Source organism: Melitaea cinxia, chromosome 29 (assembly GCF_905220565.1).
Source record: "Melitaea cinxia chromosome 29, ilMelCinx1.1, whole genome shotgun sequence".
Lineage (NCBI taxonomy): Eukaryota > Metazoa > Arthropoda > Insecta > Lepidoptera > Nymphalidae > Melitaea > Melitaea cinxia.
The window spans coordinates 6,451,256-6,471,239 of record NC_059422.1 but is presented as its reverse complement, the minus strand read 5'-3'; the positions used below and the strand labels follow the sequence as shown (position 1 = coordinate 6,471,239).

The 19,984-nt window shown below is 35.8% G+C and overlaps 2 protein-coding genes across 2 annotated transcripts; both read left to right on the top strand.

The window, feature by feature from the left end:
• The first annotated feature begins 962 nt into the window (after positions 1-962).
• LOC123667993 lies at positions 963-4,358 on the top strand. Its single transcript, XM_045601817.1, has 5 exons — positions 963-1,065; positions 1,642-1,758; positions 2,680-2,723; positions 2,949-3,233; positions 3,678-4,358. The coding sequence occupies exons 1-5, from the start codon at positions 963-965 to the stop codon at positions 3,882-3,884; spliced, it is 756 nt and encodes a 251-aa protein (XP_045457773.1). The 3' UTR covers positions 3,885-4,358.
• Positions 4,359-9,131: 4,773 nt separating this feature from the next.
• Positions 9,132-19,210, top strand: LOC123667837 (actin-like protein 6A). Its single transcript, XM_045601675.1, has 8 exons — positions 9,132-9,333; positions 9,888-10,036; positions 10,904-11,130; positions 11,857-11,974; positions 12,461-12,592; positions 13,653-13,803; positions 17,368-17,568; positions 18,242-19,210. Exons 1-8 carry the CDS (start codon positions 9,132-9,134, stop codon positions 18,343-18,345), a joined length of 1,284 nt encoding a protein of 427 aa, XP_045457631.1. The 3' UTR covers positions 18,346-19,210.
• The last annotated feature ends 774 nt before the right edge of the window (positions 19,211-19,984 follow it).

Here is a 19,984-nt window from a genome sequence, read left to right as displayed (position 1 = left end):
CTACATCTAATCACTTAGACTTTTAACTTAGGTAGGACACGGCAGGATATATCCTGATCAAACTATGGAGCAGCCCGACTGGGAAAATACCTTGACCTTGCAGAAGATCACAGCTAAATAATACTTCTTTCAAGCAGTGTTGTGTTCCTGTGGTGAGTAAGGTGACTACAACTCCTGGGCGGTATTGGGGTCGGCAATTCGCTCGCGATGCTGCTAGTGTTACAGGCGTGTATAAGCACTTAACATCAGGTGAACTATGCGCTTGTTTGCCGACCTAATTATTTAAATATACATACATATGCATAATATGCGTTTAAGTTCAATCTATGCAATAAGAAAAAAAAACGACCTTTTGTCCAACGTGTGGCTTTCGTACTAATCTGTCCTCTGGTGGTTTTTGAATATGCTGCAAAAATTCAGAGCACGGTTATCGAGGACCACAGTAAGGCACTTGCTGACTGACATATTGAAAACGTTTAGTTGAATTTGTAACAGCATCTAATTTCTACTGGACATTCTTCTGTCGCTTGGATCTTCCAATTTGGTCACTTTGATCTGTAGAGTTTTTTTCAAGTTAGGGATTACCTCGTACACTCGTAACTTTTATCCCTTAAATTTCAACTTGGTACCGAATAAAACCACGATGCTAATAACTGCTACCAACAAAATGACAGTGTAAACAGTTCAAAAACAAGAGAAATATATGAATTCCCTAGAGATCATTACAATTTTGAATGTATTAAACTACAAAATCAATGAAGTAAAACTTCTTTACGAACGCTTGACTTGGAGAGTAAGCAGTAAGCTGGTGAATGTGTGGCGAGAACGTTAGATGAACGAAAGTTGAGAGGGAGGTATATGTTAGTAAAGAAAGAAAGAGAGAGATTTATGTTTTGTAAGTTTTATTTCAATCGTATAGTCTAAACTCTAAAGCTAAATTTGTGACGATTTTTTTCAAGACAATGGCTCCAGCGAAATTTGGCTTATTCAAAACTCGAAGTCGAGATCATCCTGAACAGCCATCGACTGAAAATTTGCTACAGAGCAGCCAAAGTAATGACAATGGTAAGAAATTTTAATTTAATTGAGATAACGGCAAAATGAGTTACCTAGAAATCATGGTATTAGTCTAAAGGTACCAAAAAAATGTGACGTAAAATTGGTAAAGTTAGAGTGGTTCCATACGTGCGAAATTATGATACACGAATTTTGCTACATGTTTTGCAAATATTCGTCACAAATCCATTCTTAATAGACCCGTGACAAAACAAAAAATCACTTTATTCAAATAGGCTTTTTACCAATCTGTAAGAAACTCTGCAGTTCAACTCTGCTCTTAAAAAAACTGTACTACAAACACTACACAACTATTACATTATGCTTTTTTTACCGGTTTGGAATAAACATCGCTTATTTTGAACAAAATAGTAAAGGTTAAACCTTTACTAGACCGTATACATTTACAACACTCATAAGCTCGCGTGTGTGAAACTACTTTAATAAACTTAAAATAAATTTTAACGAAAACGGTAAAATTGTTCAAACTATGGCGTGTAAAACTATGGCGTGGCAACATACATATAAAAAAATTGACAAATTAGTGCATAAATTAAGACACATTTGTGTTTTTTGTCTCGTTAGTTAACACACCAGATTCGCCCGTGCCGTCAACGAGCAAAGGTATTATGGGTAATGACGATTTCTTCTCATCGGACATATTCTCATTGTTAAATCTCGATGACGATGATGACGAGGTAAGTTTATAGTGTATTCTATATTTTTTCTACTTTTTATTTTAGTATATATTTATAATATTATTGGTCTTTAGTTCGCCATTCTGGTATGCAACTGATACCGTGATTTCTTTTTTTTTTTATATATAACTAGGTCGGCAAACAAGCGTCCGGCTCACCAGATGGTAAGCGATTGCCGACGCATATAGACGTCTGCAACACCAAAGGCATCGCAAGCGTGTTGCCGACCCTATTCCGGATTCCCCCCAGGAGCTCTGGTCACCTTACTCACCAACAGGAACATACAACACTGCTTGAAAACAGTATTATTTTGCTGTGATCTTCTGTAAGGTCGAGGTCCCAGTCGGGCTGCTCCATATGTTGAGCAGGAAATTTCCTGCTGTGCCCTACCTCAGTTAAATTTCCTATTTAATTATGATGATTTCGCATTTAATCCACTGGACATAGGGCTCCTTCTCCATATATATAGGAGAAGGTTTGGAGCTTATTTCACCATGCTACTGATGGGCAGATATATGAACACAGCTTACACATAGCCTATGTCAGTATCAGAGATAACTTAGAATTCTATTCGCGAAAGAATTTTTAAAATCGGTTTAGTAGTTTTTAAGTTTATAAATTAAAAAATCCTTCCTGTTAATAATATTATAAATAAGAAACGCATCACACTCACGCTTCCAGTACGATTTTCTCCTGTTTTGACGGTCCGCATACAAATATCTATACGGCCAATAAAAAAAATTGTCATGTACGAGGACCGAATCCGCGGCCGCAAGCGCACAACCAGTGCTGTGATCGCGCCAACGCGTCTCTCTTAGTCTCTTACCATGTCTCTTTGTTACCTTAGTATATAAGTCTAGACCAAACGTAGTATGTGTACAATATATCAAAAAACCTAATTTTTTCTAGTTTGCCGGCGATGAAGAATCAAGAGCAGCAAGCCTCTCTAGTAAAATTGAAGAACAAAAGGTAACAACCGCAATTAAAATTATATATTTATACCTAATTTATAAGTTTTTAAGCTTTTACGTTCGCTACTATCTCTCTGTGTTCTAATAAAACTGATATAATATCAAATTAAAGCGAGACAGTAGTATTGTATCAAAAATACATAGTACAGTATACGGATTTTAAATTGTTATGTATTTTTAATTATATCTGTCTTCTAATTTCCTAAATTGTTACCTTCCTTAGATTGCATACGAAAATCTTCAAAATCAGTCAACTGGTACGTCAACTGTGACGCTAGAAGATGACGATCAAGTATACGACCAACCGGAGTCGACCCTAACGTTTGACGATGACGCTTCAACGTCATATGACGCGAATTCTCTACAATTTGACGAGACGTCGATAACAGCCAGTAACGATGACTCATTGTACTGCTCCATGTTGAAGAAACCTAAGAAGAGTAAGTCCAAAGATCAACAGTTGACAGATTTGGACATGTGGCAAGCGAGCAACATTGAAGTTATGGAGGTGAGTCTTATTAACTTGAGTTGCCATATTAAATAAATAAATAAACGCTTCACACTCAACGGCCCCCAGTAGAATTTTCTCCCGTGTTGGGGGTCCGAAAATACACAAGCACAAACGCCCAGACCACGACAAACATCTATATGGCCAATACAAATATCTGTCGTGAGCGGGGATCGAACCCGCGACCGCCAGCGCAACAGTCACTACTATTTAATTTTGGGTTTCTGGAAATTTTGATAAATGTTACATTTATGAATTAATACTGTGTGACATCTTTCACTGTAATAATTGCCTACGTAATCGTCTAGATTACTTCAAACCTATTTGGCATTTAGACTAAGAATTTTATTTTTGATAAATTAAATGCTCAATATTTACTGCTCTAACAATTTCTGTCAAGACACATTAATTTTCAACAAATGCTTATGTTTTTCCATCTTTTAGAACCTTCTAAATCGTAGCGGTAGCCTCGACGAACAAATAAAATGGGAGGCAATAGCCACAGCACGGGGTTTGTGTACTCTGACAGACAGTTGCACATGCCCTGACTGCACGGGGGTTACATATTTAGCAGGGGTTACTGATGGGGATGGGGGTTTAGGGGTCGCGCCCATCCTCAGCGCTATCAACGTTGGGTGCCAAGTTCAGTAAACAAGCGCTGATTGTATAAGGGTTTCTGATTTAATGAGATTTCGGAGTAAAGCCTTGTTTATTGATATTTTATGTTATTGTGATTTTTTTGGTTTAAAAGATAGCCATTGTCATTGATAGAGGAAATTAATAATTTATCGAATTTATTATAAGTTTATTTTATTCAGTTATTTAAGTAATGGGTGTTTTCTTATTCAACGTACATTTTTCTTTATTTCATTGATATTAATGTTCCTAGTATTAGAATATTCAAGGCTTTACTAATCAATTCTTCAATTCAATGTTTTACTGGCATTGAGGGTATTCCACACCTTTTAATGCAATTGATGTTTGGAAACACGAAAAATCTTCGCCAAGTTACTGATGTTAAATCTGTTCGTATTTGAAATATTGTAAATAATTATGTGTTTCATTAAATACTTGTAGTGACCCAAGTAATATTTAAACAAAAAATATATATTGTAAGGAAATACAGTAAAACACTTTTTGTATTGTGATGTCTTTACCCGGGGAAGTACCTTATCTATTCAAAAACCCAGAGGGAGTCACTTATTTTTTGAAGTTATACTTCTTTTGGCACGCTAGGGAAAAATTATAAGAGTAATTTTAACATGCGCGCCCACGCCGTCACGTAAAACCGACAACCTGTTGTTAGCTAATCAACGGAGAAGAAGTTAGCAACGCTAGTCAATGAAGTATAACTTCTCACGTGCGTATATAATATTAATTTATATATTAAAACATCGCCAAAACTTAATTTATTTAACATTATCAGTGAAGACGATTTATTTATAATTGTATTAAAAGTTAAGACACAAAATGACTATTTTTGGCACGTTTTACCTATATCTGAAATAAGGTTTTGTAATAACTAAAAATAGATATAAATACTGACATTTTACATATTTATGTATTTATCGTATATTAGATTTCTTTTCTGAAACGATTTATACATAAGGATTATTTTAAAATTACAATTAAAAACAATTTTCGACAGATATTTGATAATTACTTTAATATGTAAGATAAAATATGGCCTAATATATTATAAACGTAATAGGTATGTATTATATGGTAGGCACAAACGTTCTTTTAATTTAGGTTACTTATTTGAAATAGGCAAATGTCAATATCAAAGATAAAATGATGCTTAAAAAAGTAGTAACAAAATAAGTCAATCTGTGGCACTGTATCTGGTATAATAATTGTAATCTCACAGGCGGCTAATTTTTGTACCTTTAACTTACAAAACAAAGATAAATGACTAATTAAAATAGAAAAGAACTTGTTGGATCCATACTTGAGACATAAAACGGAATAGCTACAGATAATTTCTTGATAATTGGAAAAATACGTCAAAAATCCTTTTTTACTACGTAAAAGAAATAGCTCGATTGGTAGTACTTCGAATGGCACAAGTGATATTAACATTTGTCTAAAATTCTATAATTTATACTTACGTGATAGGCATAAAAAATGCGTGACCAAACGACAAATATAAAACCTTATGCAACGTCGACACTTTTGGTTTAGTTAAATAGTAATATCATTCAGTCACGCAATCTAATTTTGTATCAAAATAATGTGAATCAAATTAGGTTAAGTCCACCTTATAAGTTCATTAAGTAAATAGCAATGACTTAAGTTTTTTTTTCTTAAATTTCAAGAAAACTTGTGTCATTGTAGTTTTACTGTTTTTTTTTTTTTTTTTTTTTTAAATATGTAATACGTATGTAATTACCTCTGTCATTACGCTTATTAAATGTAATCCATAGTTATATCATTTGAGGTCAAAACAAATTTAGTTAGACGAAAAATTGATGATTATTTTTTAAATTGTTTCAATAAATTGTCCTTTTTGTATTTTTATTTTAAGCGTCATCTGTTGTATGTAAGTCTTTCTACCCTAAAATGTTAGAACCAGTTAAAATCTTTCGTGAATCTTATAAAAGATCTAAGAGGAACTAAAGACGTAAGAAAGCGCTTAATTCAAAACACTGGTTGAGGGTTAGCGCCGTTTTTGGACTATTGATCGTTTGGTATTAAAACGCCCATTTGGTTTTTAGTGTCCTAATCTCTACATCATAAATTCGACCCATTAAACATTTGTGTATGTGTTTTTATCAAAATTATCTCAAATATTAGCGTGATGGAAATGTTTGCTCGAAATATGTATGAATCGAGAGCTTTAAATATTATTTTTGGTTAAATAACATTTACTTGTTTGTTATAGTTAGGTACATGAGAATTGTTTGGACTCTTGGTTTGATTTAAACGGTAGAGTGAAATGACAACCATTATTTTCTCACTTTATATTGAAATCTACAAGAAAAAGCGTATTATGTTGTACCTGATTGCACTTGTTTTTAAAAATACTTTTTATATTTTTCTAGTTTTATTACTAATTAAGTACTCTTGTGTCTAGATGTTATTAACTGTATTATTGTATAAGTATATAGTTGTAAGAGTACATTTTGAATTAATACAATTACATGATGTGAGAGCGAGTAAATGACCTTAAATACCTTTTTCATAGCAAGATCAGAAGCTTCGCATCTCGCAGTTATCCATTCTAGGACATTACTATGTACTTAACAGTAAATTTTAATATACTCAAGTAAAGCACTTCATTCAACTTAAAATAAATACTTGCAGATGTACATTTCGCATAAAATTGTAAGTTCTTATATGTTAGTTTAGCAGGATAATTAATTCTTTTATAATGAAAGGAGATAAAATCGGGTAAAGTTAGGTAAATATGGCTGATTATGAAAGGGGAGCCATATCGAATTTTTATCCAGCTAGGACACAGCAGGAAATATCCTGCTCAAATCTGAGTAGTCCCTGAGGGGGAGTAATTCAACTTTAAAGAAGATCACAGCTAACTAATATTGCTCTCAAGCAGTATTATGTACCTGTATGAGTAAGGTGGCCAGAGCTCCTCGACAAGGTCAGGGGTAGGGTCGGCAACACTCTTTCGATGTTCAGTGTCGAAAGCGTCTATAGCCTACGGTAACTGAATACCATCAGGTTTGCCAACGCTCGTTTACCACCATTTTCATACAAAAAAAAAGAATAAAATTGCTACCAATATGTCGTTGATAAAATCTAGTCTGATCAAGATGAAGCCTCGGAATTGCTTTTAAGACTGATTCAGAGTGTCATTATTTCACTAAGTACATATATTAATATACATTGAAATGTAATTGAGATCAGAAACTAGCATCATACATAATTTAGAGTAATGGACTAAAAAAAGTCAATATTCTGTAAAAAAAGTTTGTGCTCTAACACACTTTTGACACAGTTTAATGCGTCATACGCGCCTTATAGGTATCGTATGTTAAGCAGTAAATTAACAAAAAAACATCGTTCTGTCTCTGTTGCCTCTGAAACAAATTTGAATTCAAAGCTGATGGTCGTTTCGAATTTTAAAATTAGGTAATTTTATGTCCATAGACATTTTACTCGTTCTAACAAAGTATAAAGTATTTTTAATAAAAATATTAATATTAATTTCAATATTTTAGAATTATCTTAGCTACAAGTATTTATTGATGTATAGTAGATGTTAGCATCGGTGTACTTAGAGTGTAAGAACTTATATAGGTATTTGTATTGTATTGGGCTCGGTTTTCCGCATTTAGACGCAAAGGTGGTCCATTATGCGTGAAAAGAGGGCTGACTAGTTCAACCAGCCCAGCTCCTTCCAGAAGCTCAGGAGCCTCCTGGGGCGTTCACAGGCTTCTCGGAGTGTCCGGTCCGGTAGCCCGGTCTTATATAGGTATATATATATATATATATATATAATATTTGACATGAACTTTCTTAACGTATTTTATACAAATTGTACTCGGGAGCCTTATTACAGTTCCTATGAGTATTTTCTTACAGGTGAAAACCATATCTCTTGTATTTCAATTACTTAATAATTTGATACTGGAGCTATAGAATTTCCGTTAAAAATATATTTTCAATTCCATTTCCAATATTAAAATAAAATATATGTTAAATTGTATCAATGTATACATAAGTTTTGTTGCAGCATTAAATTTCCTTATCTATGGTCTCTAATGAAATAGATTTTTAATTTTTAGGTGTCGGGTATGCATTTTAAATTGAACATTTATTGATAAGATTCGTAGTTTATGTAGTTTTATGTGCTTAGATGTCTCAATTAATTTACAGATTTAAGTCATATGACAGAATATATGTATTGTGTAGAATTGATGTCATCGTTTATTCCTGTGTTGTAATATACATTTGTGTTGAAAAATAATTGTCGTTTTATTATATACTTTAATAATTATGATATTTCGTATTCAGCCTGTAGCATCCCTATGCTGGGCATAGGCCTCTTTCTCCATATATGAGAAAAATTGGAGCTTAATCCATCACTCTGCACCACTGCGGGTTGGCGGATATGTTCCCTTCTATGTACTAACAAACAACTTTAAAGAAGATCACAGCTAATAACAACCAGGAGTGATGGCTTAACGTGCTCTTCGAGGCACGGTGAGGAGACTCACAAGGGCATACAACTGAACGGGGTGGAAATATATATTACTACAAATATCCATTCCGAGCGGGAATAGAACCCACGACCGTCGGTGTTTAGGTGACTACTCGCACCATTACACCAGAGTTTACATAACTTTATAATTTAATGCCACGCGCTATTGCCGCTCTTATTAATCCCCCGCCTGGTTTGACGCAGTGCGGAGATTCCCGCGCGTCGATTTGCAATATTTTTGCACGGAGCGGCAACGTCTAAGAAATGGTGAAAAAATATCTTTTGTCCTTTCCAAGCCCTAATTGATTTTGATACACTGATAAAAAATTAAGAAGCTATAGCTATAAAATAAAACAAATTTCTTATGTCTATGGCTATAATTTCGTTCCGTTATACGCAGTACAATACACAATCCAATAAAGTCTGTAGTATCTTTATTCACAACAAAAAAATATTATAACATATAAAATGCAAGAACAAACTTATGTTCATATACAAGCAAAATTAACTGTATAATATAAAGGAAATAATATACTGTAACAGTTTTTTTACAGTATTCCAGTAAATAATAAATAAAAATAGTTGTTTAAACGTAACGATGATCTGTTGTCAAAGTCATATAATTAATATGTCATAGAAAAAATAAATTCAGATCAGCGTTTAGTTTATATTAGTTACGCGCCGATTTTATTATACCAAAATAAAATATTTTAAGTTATATAAAATAAGTAAAAATGAGTGGTCCGAATGGTATGTTGTATGGTGGGGATGAAATAGGCGCGTTAGTTTTTGACCCTGGGCATCATTCTCTAAGAGTTGGTTATGCCCAAGAGGATACTCCGAAAGCTGATATTCCAGCAGTTATTGGTGTGGGACCTGCTACGCATATTCCAGATGCAGAAGAGAAGGTTCCAGATGGGAATATTACTCAAACCGGTAAGAAAATAACTACGAATTGATAATTTAATCACTAATCGTATTTTCTATAGACCAAGAAGATTTTTAAGATAAAGATGTAAAATGAATAGTTTTGGCAGTTTTTGTAACGAAAACATGTAAAGTTTATTCAAGTGTTATTAACTTCAATTATCAATCAAATGATTTGTTTCCTTAAAAATTATCTTTTAAATAGTTTTTCGTATTAAAACAAAGCATATTCGACTGTTTTTACTTTTTATTTACGTAGCAAAACTACTTAATAATACTTTTAAATATACAAAAAATAACTTTGCTTCTTATTTGGCTTAGAAAAGATGCTCAATTCCACAGAATGTTGTTTTAGTTATTAGTAATTGAACTGGTATTGAATGTAAAGTTATTTTTTTTTTAATGAATAATCAAATAATATTGGTCTCATATATTACTTTTTAATATAAAAACAGGTTTTATTCATGATACCTACAATTTATTATACTGTATTTGAAAAAAAAATGCCATAGCGCAATGCTTAGTGCAAGTATAAGTGGAATCACCAAATTTATATTCCGTAGCTACAAAGAAAGATGAGCTACGCTACTACATCGACGTCACAGAGCTACACGTGCCCCGCCCGGGCATGGAAGTACAGACGTACATGAAAGACGGACAAATAGACAACTGGGATCTGTTCGAAAAGATGTTGGATTACTGTTACTCAAAGGTAAATTTTGACTATCACTTACTTATTTCATACTTTAAAGGTGGGAAACTAGCGTACGATTAATTTAATAATAAGCGGTTACCTACAGGTGCCTGAAACACTAAGAGCATCAATATTCATTGGTCCCAATTGTTATCATAAATCTTGAAAGCCCAATGGCTACTCATGGTAAGGAAATACCCAATAACCTGCAAAGTAGTAAAGTTTTTATTTAAGGAGCAGTCTGTGTTAAATTTGCTTCAGCCCAAATACCCAGACCATGGCAAACATCTGTATGGCCAATACAGATGTTTGCCATGTAATGTTGAGTTCAGTTATTGGATTTAGTGTAATATTTTCTGTTTGTAACTTTGTCCTGCGTATCGAAGAAATTTTCTATTTCCTAACTGGATAATAAATATCAAACTTTATTATAACTACAGCTTAGTAAAAAAAAAAACTGACTACAATTACATCAACAAGTAATGCAACGTAGGTGGATGAAAAAATAGTCGAGTAAAAATGCATTATTAGATATAACTCGAAAAGTAGTTGTTAGATCTCAAATAAATTTAAATGGGACCAAATGATACACACCATCTTTTGATTAATTAAAATTTTGTCAAAATCGGTCCACCCAGTCAAAAGTTCTGAAGTAACATACTTAAAAAAAATATATATACAGTCGAATTGAGAACCTCCTTTTTGGAAGTCGATTAAAAAGTCGAGTAATCTATAAATATTTATCAAAATTATCATTGAATTACACATAGATCATACTTGTATTGGTTTTTTTTTTCAATGTACTATCTACACCTATATTTATTTTCTATAACGTTCTGCATCTATTTGCAAACAGCATATCTATTTTACCCATTTGATCATCAGGTCATAAGATCACCATCGGAACACCATCCAGCGTTATTCACTGAGGCCGTGTGGACAACAAGGCCAGCTAGGGAGAAGCTAGCTGAGTTACTGTTTGAGAAATATCAAGCACCAGCGTTCTTTCTTGTAAAGAATGCAGTATTGGCTGCGTTTGCTAATGGAAAGTCGACAGCGCTCGTCGTCGACGCTGGAGCTAGCCAAACATCAGCTGTTCCGGTTATAGATGGGTAAATTGTTTTGAAAATAAAAACATTATTAGATTACTAGCGAGCTCTGTCCTTCAATATTTTGTTACACAATAAGTAATCACCAACATATCATATACTAAAATTCTCCAAAACGTACTGCATCTTATGGTATTATTATTATTCCGATCGGTTCAGTGGTTTTCACAGTATAACCGAACAAAAAACCAGCTCTCCATTCATTAGTACAGATTCACTGAACAATAAAATACAACATATACAAAACATTTACAATATATACATACGCATAGATATAAGATAAACATAAAAAGGCACATGGAAAAATAAATTTATGTGAACCTTACATAATATACACATATTTTTATATAACTAGGTCGGAAAACAAGCATACGACTCACCTGATGGTAAGCGATTACCGTAGCTTATAGACGTCTGCAACACCAGAAAGCATCGCAAGCGCATTGCCGACCCAATCCCCAATCCCCCCAGGAGCTCTGGTCACCTTACTCACTAACAGGAACACAATACTGCTTAAAAACAGTATTATTTAGTGGTCATCTGTAAGATCGCGGAACTACCCCAGTCGGGTTGCTCCATATTTTGAGCAGGAAATTCCTGCTGTACCCTCCCTCACTTAAATACAACAAACATACACACACATATTTACTATGATACATAATGTTTCATTTTTCTTACAATAATAGATTTTACATTTTTCTTACAATAATATGGCAATTTATATTTTAGGTATGCGTTAGTAAGTGCAGCGGTTAGGTCTCAGATTGGTGGAGATCACCTCGTGAATCAAGCAAAAACTATGCTCAATAACATGCATATACAGATGTTACCCATTTACAGTATACAGGTATGATTTTGTTTGTGTAAATAATAAAATAAAAGTAAGGTAAAAATAAAAATGAGTTATGACTTATATGTATAATAACCAGCTGTAGCCCACAGCCTCATCCCCGTATGATACTATTATATAGGCTATAGCCTTCGTCAGTAAATGGACCATCTGACACAAAAATTATTTTTCAATTCGACCCAATCAATTAGTGCGTTTCTCTCAGCTTTATAATTATATACTATAGTATAGATTACAGTAAACAAAAAATAGATTTATATCAAATGCTTAACCTCTTAGAAACAAAAAACAAAAAAAAAATTAAGTGCAAATAATTAAACGATACAATGATTTTTTATTTCCATGCTTCCTAAACAAACCTCGCAATTCTAAGCATGTGAAACAACTTATAATTAAACATTCTTTAATACCATATCAAAAATCGACCGTTCCAGCGGGGACTTATAATTATATCTAAATAATGATATCTAAATCACATTTCAGAGCAAAGAAGTGATCCGGGAGAGAGAAAGAGCTCGGTATACACTCAAGACATTACCCGCAGGCTTGACACAGTCGTGGCAACAATACATGCTGAAGAGACAGTACGAAGATTTTGTGCATTGTGTGGCTCAGGTAACAACTCTTAAGATAATTATTTATACTGATGTAGAACAGAAGAGCATATTTATAGACATTTATGGATAGACTAGCGACCTCTGTCTGTCTATTTTTTTTTTACACGATAATTAATCACCAACATATCATATACTAAAACCTTCTCCGAAACACACTGCATCTTATGGTATAAGTATTATTCCGATCGGTTCAGTAGTTATCGCTGTATAACCGAACAAAAAAACGGCTCTCCATTTATTAGTATATATTGTTTTATTATTTACCAAATTCTTTACTATATGTATATGTATCAGTCTTTATCAGGGGTGTTTTGTTATGAGGAAGAAAGACAATTATTATTAATATTATTATTTGATGTACCTACTGGTCTGATATTTCTTAAATATCAGAATTGGTTTTTTTTGGTGCAAAGGTAGCAAAATAGCATAGAATTTGTCTGACTGTCAGCGGTTATCATAGACTATGTATACCTGCAAAATCAAAAGCATTTCAAGTGCAGTGCCAACATGATCCCTGACCCTATGAAAGTGCTCTGTTCATCTTACCACAGGAACAAATCACGGTAAGGCTTTAGATTAAGAACCGTCGAATTATCTAAGCTCAAAATTTGACCGTTTATCGGCATAACTTCGTTACAAAAAAAAAAACCTTAATCTATCTAACTTTCAAATTGGACCGTTTAATTATTTCGTTACAAAAAAAAACTTAACCTATCTAACTTCAAAATGACGGTTCTTAATCTAAAGCCTAGCCCAAATCACTACTTGAAAGCAATGTTATTTGGCTGTAATCTTCTAAAAAGGTTGAGGTACTGCCCCAGTCGGGCAGCTCTAAATTTCGAGCATTATATTCTGCTGTGCCCTATCTCAATTCCGAATGTCCCAGTGAAAACTTTAACGGTCGTCTGGTATATTACGATTTAGCCTGTAACATCCCATTGCTGTGCATAGACCTCTTTTCTCTATGTAGGAGAAGGATCACATCGTCCACAATGGTCAACTGTGGGTTGGTGAATATATCTGTATTTTAGCTTAATTGAAAATATATACTTTACCAGGTCTCAGAAACGGCCTACGATGATAGGACCGCAGCGTCAGTCCCAGGGCTCCACTACGAGTTCCCCGGAGGATATCATCAGGACTTTGGTCCTGAACGCTTCAAGCTGACCGAGTGTTTGTTCGAGCAAAGTCTTGGAGCTCCGCATCTAGGTATGTTGATTTTTATCTACATGCACAAAATACACGAATGTGTGATAGTTTGTTAGAAAACATTTATAAATTAATGATTTAATTATTTTGGTTCTAAAAGTGACGTAAAAGGTGGTTTTTGTGTCTTATTTAAGTTTTGTTATGTAGCATGATATCCTTCTTACGGTCACTGTATCAGATTTTCTGTAGATTTCAGCCAAACGAGTCGGATATAATTGATTTGTTGCCCGCTTTATACCATAAAAAATATCTTTAAAAAAGATGCGTGTGGTTACGGCAGTAACCATCAACTACTGGCTTTGAAACACACAGGCCGAAGACGGGCAGCAGCGTATTCGGTGTAACAAAGCTAGCCCTGCGATCAACACCCTGTCTGCCCGGCGTGATGACTATGGGCAAAACACATGAGTTCACGCCCTACTGTTTGACACGATGTTGTGGAGGCCTATGTCCAGCAGTCGACTGCGATAGGCTGAAGTGAAGTAAAGATAGCTTAGTATTTTGAGCAGGATATTTCGTGCTGTGCCCTACGTCAATTATCACTTTTCATAACTTCATAACCTTAATATCTGTCAGGCAATTTATAACAGAATGCTTGATTTTCCAATATTTAATCAGATTATACCTGTATTTAAAGATATAAGAAAATTTACATCTTTGAACACAGGTATAATCTGATTAGGGGGATGATCTCGTTGCTATATGTGTCCCCTGGATGAAATGCTAAACGAGCTACAACGCCAAATCATAGGCGTCAATTAAGTAACCTATATTAGGCTACCTCGAGCCTAGAGGAGTTAAATACCCCCAAAAAGTGTGGCGATGGCACATTGGAAAAGTCCTGTGTGTACGATCCAACCCCATCTAATATGAAAATGTCGTATAATAATGAGAGAGACATATCATGCGCTCCAGCTAACTACCAGCGCTCGCACCTCGGCTTGCCAGTGTGAAATCTGTTACTGTAGACTCCACAGGGGTAAACGACCAGGCCTCTGTGTCAGTAAATACTTCTGGCAGCACTAACAAAAAACTTACTGAGCAAGTCCACCCGAGCTCGTTTAACCCTAGACCTAGATTTTCGTCTGTGGGAAATATTTTAGTACCAATAGAAATGGCTCCTGACAAAACTGAAGCTAACCAGCCAAGCCACATTGGACATATTGAATGGCAAGAAGCAAACTATGGCAAAAGAATAAGAAGTAGCCCTGAAAATACAATCAGGAATCAGAAGGCTAATCCAAATTATTGGTTGGCCACCCCAATACCCACTTCCGACAGCTTCTCTAAACTCGCGAATACAGACCAACAAAGACAGTCGGAATCTGAAGCCGCAGCGATGGCCAGGCCCAATCCATTCTTCATCGATAAGCTTGCGAACATTCAGCCTTTCACAGAAATGCTAGAATGTGGTGTGAAGTGAGCTATGAAGTAAAAATCCTTCAAGGCGAGTGAGTAAAAATACAAACTAAAACTCACGAAGCATACTCTACCATATATAAAGAATTATATACAAAGAATTAAACCCAGAGTCACTGAATTTTTCACCTATAAAACAAAGGAGAGGAGCATTAGTATAGTATTAAAACGGATTCATCCTTCAACTAACACTAATTCGCTAAAAGAGGCTCTATAAAACAGCCATTGCCGACGTTTTTATAAAACTACAGCCAAATAACAAGTATATGTACAGCATAATAACATTATTCAATTGTCGCATAGACATTGAACCACCAAGACCCAAACGCACTATCCTTCAATGTTCAAACTGTCAACAGTATGGACATAGCAAAACTTTTGTCACAGACAGCCCAAGTGTGTTAAATGCAGAAGATCTACATCCTAACATCTAACTGCCCCAGGAAAGAACGCTCCGACAAAGTGAAATGCGTACTCTGTGAAGGAAATCATCTAACCAATTATAAGCGCTGTATTGTATATTCAGAGTTAAAAAAAATTAAGTTCCCAACTCCTTTTTTATATACAACTATGACGGTAAACAAGCTTACAGCTCACCTGATGGTAAGCGATTACCGTAGCTTATAGACGACTACAGCACAAGGACTATACAAACACCGAGACCACGGGAAACAACTGTATGGCCTATGCAAATTTTTGTCATGTGCGAGAATCAAACCCGCAACCCCCATCGAAACACACCAGTACTGTGACCGTTGCGCGAACGCGCATTATTACACATACCTGCAAAAATATACGACGTGTTGTTATCACTCCGACTGATACCATTCATAGAACAGTGCCATTTAATTCCCAAACAATTTGGATTTTGTCGTAATCATGCTACCGTCGAACAGGTACACAGGTTAATTAGCGAAATTGACAAGGCCCTTGAATCTAAAAAGTTCTGTGCAACCGCTTTTTTGGACATATCGCAAGCCTTTGATATGGTGTGGCATGAGGGCCTGTTATATAAATTAAAATCATTGCTCCCTAACTACATGTACAAAATCCTGAAATCATTTTTGGTAAACATACACTTCTTAGTCCAATGTGGCGAGACGCTCTGAAGTCTCTGCCCTGTTAAAGCAGGAGTCCCATATGGCAGCATCCAGCACGCTGTACCTTATCTATACATCTGACCTACCAAGTTCACTGTGTCACCATAGGTTATTATATATATTATTACACTGCGATTATTGCATCTTACCCTGACCCAATAATGGCGGCAGAACTGTTACAAGGTGGACTTAATGACATATCGATTTGGTTAAAAAAGTGGAAAATTAAGGCTTAAACAAAATCTATTAATGTTACCTTTACATTAAAAAGAGGCACTTGTCAACCCGTCAAACTCAATGACTTCTAAGTCATTGAGTTTGACGGGAGGTCACACTAAGAAAACAAACAAAACCATGTCAGATATTTGGGGCTGTATCTTGCTTACCTTACCTGGCCACAAAACATTTTCACAAAACGCAAACAATTAGGGTTACAAGTGGCCTGTCACAACTGTCGCCAACCAACAAGTTTTTTCTCTACAAAGCGATCCTTAAACCAATTTGGACGGAATACAATTCTGGGGGACAGCTTCCCAATCCAACATTGAAATCCTGCAACGATTGAAACACAATATATTGAGAAAGATAACTAGTGCCCCCTACTTCGTGACAAACGAACAACTACATTACGACTTGAACATGGTAACAGTCGAATAGGAAATACTCTTCCATAGAAACACATACAAGAAAGAATTAAACACCATCCGAATAGCCTGGCCAATGTTTTGATTGATGAAAGCAATACAACCCGTAGATTGAAACGGAAGATGCTCCAAGACACGCTTAAGTTGTTAAAGTAAAGTAGGATATGACACAGGTCTCATACCGACTATGCCAAAAAAGAATTCAAACCTACCTACTGATAAATGTCCCTGTGGCAAGAGATCGCAGTGTAATGGGAGATAAAAAACTTGATTTTTGGGTATGAGAATAGGTACCCCTATTAGGTAGGGATCTGTAAACCTTACCACATATCACCTAAGGTGGTAGGAGGTAAGAAGTTGCTAAAAAACATCACATGAGTAATGGCCGACCCCCGATACAGTGTGCGCAGCCGCCGGCGCGTGCGACGCCGACGCCCGCGCCGCGCTGTGGGGCGCGGTGGTGGCGTGCGGCGGCGGCGCGTGCGCGGCGGGCTGGCCGGAGCGCCTCGCCAAGGAGCTGGCCGGCCGCGCGCCCTCCGCGCACCGCCTCAAGACGCACGCGCCGCCCGCGCACAACGAGCGCCGGTTTGCCGCCTGGATCGGTGAGGGCACACACTAACACACGCGGCACTAACACACGCGACACATACACAGGCACACTCAACACGCTCACTCGCTCACTACACACATACGCGGGCATACTCAACACGCTCACTCGCTCACTACACGCATACACAGGCACACTCAATACGATTACTCGCTCACTACACATATACACAGGGACACTCAATACGCTCACTCGCTCACTACACACATTCACACTCAATACGATCACTGGCTCACTACACACATAAACAGGCACACTCGATACGCTCACTCGCTCACTACACACATACACACTCAATACGATCACTTGCTCACTACACACATACACAGGCACACTCGATACGCTCACTCGCTCACTACACATATACACAGGCACACTCAGTACGCTCACTCGCTCACTATCACCTTTACGCTTCGCGCCGAGTTGGTGCAAATGTACGGTCATTCACCGTACAGGGTACATTACTTAAGTTTGTAATATACACAACGTTATAACGTAGCAATTTTATATAGCAAATTTAATTGATCTTGTTCCTACTGACTACTAATTTTTTTTAAAGGGTAGAATTTTTTTTGACGTTCCTTAAGTGTTTTTATACACATTTATGGTCCTTAACTTATATCGAAATAAATGTTTTGATTTAATTTACTGTGTTTTTAAATCAACAGGTGGATCGATCCTGGCTTCAATTGGTTCCTTCCAACAGATGTGGATATCGTCGCAGGAATACGACGAGGGTGGCAAAGGGCAGCTTGAAAGGAAATGCCCTTAAAGCAATGAAAATATATTTTATATAGATTTATATAGACTAAGATTATAATAATACTAATTATGTATAGGAATTTCTTTTTTACTGGATTGTGTGAAATAAAAAGAACATAAAAATGATTTAGATGATTTCGTTGATTCCCTTGACCTTAACAGTACCAGTAAAGTGTTCAGTAAAATAAAAGCTTGTGCTTTTAGAAATGAGAATTTTGTTTTAATTTTGACTTGGATATGTCTAAAACTATTAATGGAAATTATTATTCGCTTTGAAAGCTAAATTATTACTAAACAAGTGATAATATTTGTATAGTTCCCAGACAGGCCCGAGAGCCTGTCTGGGTACGGGACTTGCAGCTCACCTCCTTAGCCGGGCTTTCTTCACCGGGGCACGTTGCCTCCGGGATCACATTAGTTTAGGCCGATGGGTTGGGTCCTAAGACCTTAAGGTTTTCACCTAGTTGTAATCCTCCCACCGTCAGGTCATACCTGGCTAGGTGGTCCATCCCTTATTTAAGGCGGCGTCTTTTGGGAGACTAACAATTAGTGAAGGTAGTTCAAATATTCAGTAAAAGATGGCGCTATGAGTCAAATACACAATATTTACAATATTCAAAATGAAAGTTTCTCTGAGCGATTTTAGATTAATTTTTAGACTTGATACACTCGTTAAAATGTTGTACTCGTATAATATCATATTGCTTTAAAAAAATTAAATTGAATGATTGTGTTGTGCAGCTGCATTTTATACTTAACATATTGTAATAGATATTGTAGCATTTTTTAAATTGTTTTTGTGTTCTTTTTTGAAAACATTGTGTAAAATAATGTGTATGAATGATTGCGAGCGGATAATAAACTACCGTTAGAAATTTGTTGGTTTCTTCATTTAATATACCTTCTAACGAAGTTAATTTTAACTGAAAAACTACCCAAAAAGAAAGAAATTGATATTAAAATCATTTACTTAATTAAAAAGATAAATTTAAGAAAAAGTTTGTGTTTTCAAGTTATTATTTTTTTATTTCAATTATACTCCAATATGTCTCTTTCTTAAGCCCATTGGGTTGGAAAATGTAAGCGAGAGCATACGTCACGGAAGCACGGATGAAATGAGAACATGAAGCGCGCGGGGAGGAACAAACATCGTCGGTGACTCCGCTGCGTATGCAGTCGCTCTGTTCGCTCCGAAGAGCTAAAGTAGGGAAGCACGAAAACTTCCCGTCAGTGTTAACGAAGCACGTACCGTCCACGTTCTAACACCGCCGTTGCCTTTAGGAACATACAGCGGAATGACGGGCGTTATTTCTAATTGGCGTGTACAGAGTGACCTGTGTCACATTCTCTTTATTTACATAGTGAATTTACTTTTTCTGGAACAAATCGGAAAGTATTTTCTTTTTAGAAAACGGCCTTGTAGCCTATTGTTTATTAGTGTTATTGTAAAATGATCTCTATATAATTTGTTATGACGTTCAATATCCTGCTTGACTGTGGGGGGTAGGTACGAATTCGTTGGTATTACGAACTAAGAGGCATTGCTTATCATTCGCAATGTTTTTTTTAAATCTGTGATATATTTCAATATTTGAGCATCACGCAGTAAGTACCCTGCAGTTCGATCACGTCCAGATGGGTCTGGGTAC

What these genes read in the sequence shown, in the direction of transcription:
- LOC123667993 (XM_045601817.1), top strand. Translation starts at nt 963, where the DNA reads ATGGCTCCAGCGAAATTTGGCTTATTCAAAACTCGAAGTCGAGATCAT. An exon ending in TGACGATGATGACGAGGTAA is followed by an intron (nt 1,759 to 2,679) that starts GTTTATAGTGTA and finishes CCGGCGATGAAG; the next exon opens with AATCAAGAGCAGCAAGCCTC. An exon ending in GCAACATTGAAGTTATGGAG is followed by an intron (nt 3,234 to 3,677) that starts GTGAGTCTTATT and finishes TCCATCTTTTAG; the next exon opens with AACCTTCTAAATCGTAGCGG.
- LOC123667837 (XM_045601675.1), top strand. Translation starts at nt 9,132, where the DNA reads ATGAGTGGTCCGAATGGTATGTTGTATGGTGGGGATGAAATAGGCGCG. An exon ending in TGGATTACTGTTACTCAAAG is followed by an intron (nt 10,037 to 10,903) that starts GTAAATTTTGAC and finishes TTTGATCATCAG; the next exon opens with GTCATAAGATCACCATCGGA. An exon ending in TTGTGCATTGTGTGGCTCAG is followed by an intron (nt 12,593 to 13,652) that starts GTAACAACTCTT and finishes ATACTTTACCAG; the next exon opens with GTCTCAGAAACGGCCTACGA.